Source organism: Meleagris gallopavo, chromosome 7 (genome assembly GCF_000146605.3).
Source record: "Meleagris gallopavo isolate NT-WF06-2002-E0010 breed Aviagen turkey brand Nicholas breeding stock chromosome 7, Turkey_5.1, whole genome shotgun sequence".
Classification (NCBI taxonomy): domain Eukaryota; kingdom Metazoa; phylum Chordata; class Aves; order Galliformes; family Phasianidae; genus Meleagris; species Meleagris gallopavo.
Genome location: NC_015017.2, coordinates 11,665,328 through 11,670,199, shown reverse-complemented (window position 1 = coordinate 11,670,199; position 4,872 = coordinate 11,665,328). Strand labels below are relative to the sequence as shown.

General features: G+C 42.8%; 1 protein-coding gene across 2 annotated transcripts in view; it reads right to left on the bottom strand.

Moving 5' to 3' along the window:
• Window positions 1-3,054: 3,054 nt before the first annotated feature.
• Window positions 3,055-4,872, bottom strand: part of METTL21A (methyltransferase like 21A) — a 2,359-nt gene continuing 541 nt past the window's right edge. The window contains exons 1-3 of one of the 2 annotated variants that reach the window (XM_019617025.2): window positions 4,783-4,801; window positions 4,461-4,572; window positions 3,055-3,492 (exon numbers count right to left, since the gene is read on the bottom strand). In XM_019617025.2, the coding sequence (XP_019472570.1) occupies window positions 3,095-3,492; window positions 4,461-4,545 (483 nt within the window). In that variant the 5' untranslated portion in view covers window positions 4,546-4,572; window positions 4,783-4,801 and the 3' untranslated portion in view covers window positions 3,055-3,094. Of the gene's footprint in view, window positions 3,493-4,460; window positions 4,573-4,782; window positions 4,802-4,872 lie in introns of those variants that run through there. The other variant, XM_010713478.3, reaches the window with a different exon arrangement.

The window sequence follows — 4,872 nt, the reverse complement described above, 5'->3', positions numbered from 1 at the left end:
TTATTGTCATAAAGACGTGCTTTTTCTTACTGTAACCTTTGTGGTATAAACTGTCATAACTCCCTTTTTACACAAACATTTATGTGCAGTCACATAAACATGCTTTAAAAAACTCTAAAAAGTCTCTTTTTTGAGCAGGATTTTCCCTTTGCACTAATTGAGAGGCAGAGCTAGATAGGAATACGGGAAAAGGCACATTTTAAGCAGACAGTGGTATCCTCACGACTTGTGGCGTGCTGTAAGTATTCATGAGCATTTTCCCAAACAGAATGCTTTTAAAATCTTAATTAATTTGAATTAATTAGAGGGTTTATCTTCCACTTCTCATACTTATTTTTAAACTTCCTTTCGTGTATCTGTTTTGGTGGTACTTAGTTCTGTCGCTTAATAATGTGTGAAAGATTTTTCTCCTTTCACAGTTTAAATATGCTATCTTTCCCACTTTTAAGCATTCCTCTTAAGCCATGTACTGCTGATTTTGAGAACAGAAGAGAAGGCAGCAAACATTGCAAAGATCACAAATTGATTATGTAATCTGCAAGGCTGGATCAAACCACCGGGACAAAAGCCAGAACAAATCCATCACTGATGCAATGCACCATGGGAAAGAAGAAAGGTCAACTCATTATGGGTGGGATTTTGTGGTTTTCACAACTAAGCATTTTCATAATGTTGTTCCTATACTTATTCACAAAATCTACATCTCTGCAATGAGGTGAATCCCAGGCAGGTTAGTTTGCAAGATAAAAATGCAGTTTGTCTTGAACTTCACACTGAAGGAATCAGGTAACACAGGTCCTTCTGCAGTCAGTATATCATCCAGTAAACCTGATACTTCTGGTGCTGAGGCACTTTGAAGCTCTTTGTCTGTGTCATGGTTTTATGAAACTTTTATAAAACCATGACAGTCTGTAAGATACAGAGCTGAATTTTGTACTCTGTCTTCGTATTAATAAAGCACCAGTTTTGCAATGACATTGCAGTTTGTTCCCTCACAGAATGGCACATTTCAGAGACGGTTGCAGAAAATCACAGTATGTTCATGTCTACCCAGTCACTTCTCTGTGTCTTAGATCCTCTCCCTAGGGTGAGTGGTTTTTTTACTGCCAAGAGTCTGTTTATGCACTGCATCACTACTCTGGGACAATTGCACCAAGTCCTCCATCCAGTTGAGTTCACATGATATTGCAAACCAGGAGTGATGCAGTGGAATCACCCAAAAGAGAATCTCACCGATTTTTTTAAGTATAGGATAAACACAGTGGCAGAGCCTGGGCAGGGTGTTAGCATAATTGCCATGCAGCTGCTGAACCATTAATGTACATCATCTCATTCTAGATCAGAAGCTTGCCTGGGACCAATCAGTTGGGACACGAGAGTTTGGTTTTGCCTCAGGCTTGCAGATGTCATTGCGGAGAGCTGCTCTCAGTGCTTACCCAATGGGGCCATTGCTCCTGTCCTCCTGCCCTACACATCTGGTGTGGTTCACTCCTGAGTCTAGAAGCAGGCAAGGCTGATCTTTTCTGCCACATGCCTGCTCTCAGAAAGGTTGCAGCTACACAATGGGAGCTGCTAAACAATTAGAAAGCAATGCAATTGGATTGATCTGTTTTAAAAATTCAAAACTTCTCATCATAGCAAGCCATGGAGCAAAGGTTCCCTTTTTAACATCATACAGGTTGTTAAACTTCTAGGTTTTATTCTGTGCCGTTTAAGTAGGCTTTTTAAGCAGGTTCCTGCTAAGGCAGCAGAGCAGCTGCAGCCTCTTGCAGGGGCTGAGCATGGCCAGGTAGCAGACCTTCCCCCAGGAGCCATGTCACGTGCACAGACAGGGACAAGCTGCAGCACTCTGCTTTCTGCCAGCCCCTGCACCAGGGGAACCAAAACATGCAGTGACCACAGATGAGCTAAGAGAGAAAGAAGTGCTAGGGGGGAAGAAAAGAAAGAGGAGCAGTGAGAACTGAAGTCCCATTCCAAACATTACAGCCAGAAACAGAATCAGGAGAGCTTGTGATTTTTTTCCAGATGTTGCTCACCCAATTGGTAGGACAGAAAAGACAGTATGGCACATTACAGCTCATACCATGTTCTGCTTTTAATTAAAGGTGCTGTCTTCCTTTCCTCAAAAGACCTCAAAAGTTTGAAACTGCAAATTCCCAGTAAGTACTGTTTTAGTGACACCGTGTGGCTTCTAAGTATACAGTTGTAAGCAAGTGTATTACAAAGCATCCGCCCTCAGGTGGAGTTCAGAGCCAAGCAGAGAACTAAAGCTGAATATAGACAACAGATTCTCCAGTGGCAAAATGCAACGCCTTCGGACCTTGTTGGTGGAAGCTATAATGACATGTTATTTCCAGAATATGATCTGCATGTCACTTCTGGATCACAGACCCTCAGCATCTTCTCATTAGGATGTCTGATGGAAGCAGGTATGGCCTCCACACTTGCAAGTTAGATACAACCACTAATTTCTAAGTCAGCTTGCTTTGAACTGTTGATCCCCCTCCTACCACCCCAACCCTGGTTCTTTGTTTCCCTGCTCTTCTTCAGTTCAGTAGTGGTAGCAATAGAACAAATTTATGGCATCTGCCTTTGTTGGGTGTGCCCTTTGCATGGCTTCTTTTACCACAGTGTTAAAAATGTAGAAGATCTGATGAGTTAAAACATTTTGAACCGAAGTCTTAGTTTCTTCCGCTTTTCTAAAGTTGAAGAAGTGGTAAAAGGGAAAAATCCCACCTAATCTAATTGCTAATATAAGTTTCCCATGAAAATGAAGTGGGAAAATTAAGATTTTTAAACAACAGATCTTTTGATTACATTTTTCATGCATAACAATTTCTGCAACATAGATCAACTTCAAAAATTATTTGATAAAAAGTCGTTGGAAGACCTTACACATTTCTTACTTGGGAATGAAGTGGAAAATCAATATGGAGAAGGTAGGTAGGAACTTTCCCTGCTGGTTCAGACTGAGTGGAAAAAGAAGCCAGTGACATAACACTACCTCCATAATTATATGCTTAAGAACAAGTGTATTTAGTAGGAACAAGGGGAGGTTTGAAAAGGATCAGGAATTTATTAACAAAGTATACAGTCAAAAGTCATCTTTGTGACTGTGCCTCTGTGCTTTGTAAATATGAACATCCTTACTGTAATCATAGTGGACCTCATTTACAGAGAAACGGCCTTTCAGCATCTTCAAGAAGTTGTTATCCCGTTCATAGCGGATACGGCAGGAAAGAAGAATCACAGTTTGCTCTGAGCACAGATACTCCAATGTCTGAAGCAGTTCCGCAAAAGTTTCTTCGAGATAAATGATGTCTGCCCCCAGGATGAAGTCAAATGCTCCTGGAGGGAAGTTGCCTAGGTCTTTTCCCCAAGTTAGTTCCTTCACCACAGCCCTTGGGTGTAGTTCAGAAGGTAAGTTAGCCCATACGTTCAACTCCAGGAATTCCAGTGCTGGCTCCCTGTCTGTGATGGTAACACGAGCACCTAAGTGGTACAGGAATATACATCTCAGATAAATGCTGTATGTTCATAAATAGAGCACGTGGAATACAAAGCTTCAAGGTAAGCAGTCCTATTAAACATTAATAACTGCTGAGATTCTTGATTAAAAACAAAAGAACAAAACAAGCAGAAATCCCACTGTCTGCACACATCCCATTGTTCATCAGTCACTTACAAATATAAAATACATTCATATATTCCACACAAAGATTAAGTCGGGTTAAACAAAAACATTTTCTGGAGCTTTTTCTCAGTGCATGAGAGTAGTTACTCTCTGATATGTGACAACAATTTTAAAAAGATTGCCACCATTAACCTGCTCTGATTCCTCATTAGAAGAGAAGCAGCTAAAGAAGTCGGACAGAATTTATGCCTGTGGGATTTCTTATGACATTGCCACATTTTGTCAAACTGCTTTGTTTTTATTATTTTAACAGGCGCTTTCCACCGTCAGTACAGCCCTGAATTACAGTGATAATTGCGACACTTAGCACAGATTTAACAGTGCTCAGCCCCTGCCACGGCCACAGTCCTATTGGAGGCAAATCATTCCTCCAGACATTGGTTTCCCTGTCTGCAAGATAGGCTAATGTGGCTTTGTGTGCTCTCTGTCTGCAGCTTTATCTGTGCTGAATTTCAGGAGAACTGGAAGACGACAAGCGCAGCTCTTGCTCCCTGGGGGAGGAGATCTGCAGAGCTCAGTGTTGCGAAGCAGACTGCCATGGTAACAGCATCAGTCTTAGCAGGGTCCCACCATAAAGTGAACTGTGGTGGCATTATCAGTACAGTAAATAACACAGCAGGCTCTGAAGTCTGACGAGGGAGGAAGATGACTCAGGATATATCACAGTTCACATATGTGGCTTTCATATTAACTTCTACATGTAGATGTAAAAATGCCAGTTTTACTACAGTTGTAAATTGCTTAAGGCAAACAAAAAAACCCTTACCCAACAGCGTGGCCACTATTCCCAGCAATCCAGTTCCAGCTCCCAACTCAATCACCGACCGATCCCTGAGATCGATGCCTCCCATCTCCAGATAAGCAGACAGGACGACAGCCTGAGGTAGGAGACAAGGTCAATTAGGTGCACTTCGATCATACTGAATCACACGCTTCTGATTTACACGGAAGGAGCACGTTATGAGAAGGGTCATCTGCAGCAAGGCCCCGGTCAGCCCTTCTGTGGAGGGCCTGTGAGCTGCGTGCGGTCTCGTCGTGAGCTTTACGTTAGACCCTTAAGAGGCAGAATACGATAACGGCCCCGGTACCTAACGTGCAGCTCCGAGGAGCGTTCTGCGGGGCGGCTTCTGCCAGAACCGACGCGGCCGCTCGGGGCCCGCAGCTCTCCCGCTGCCTCG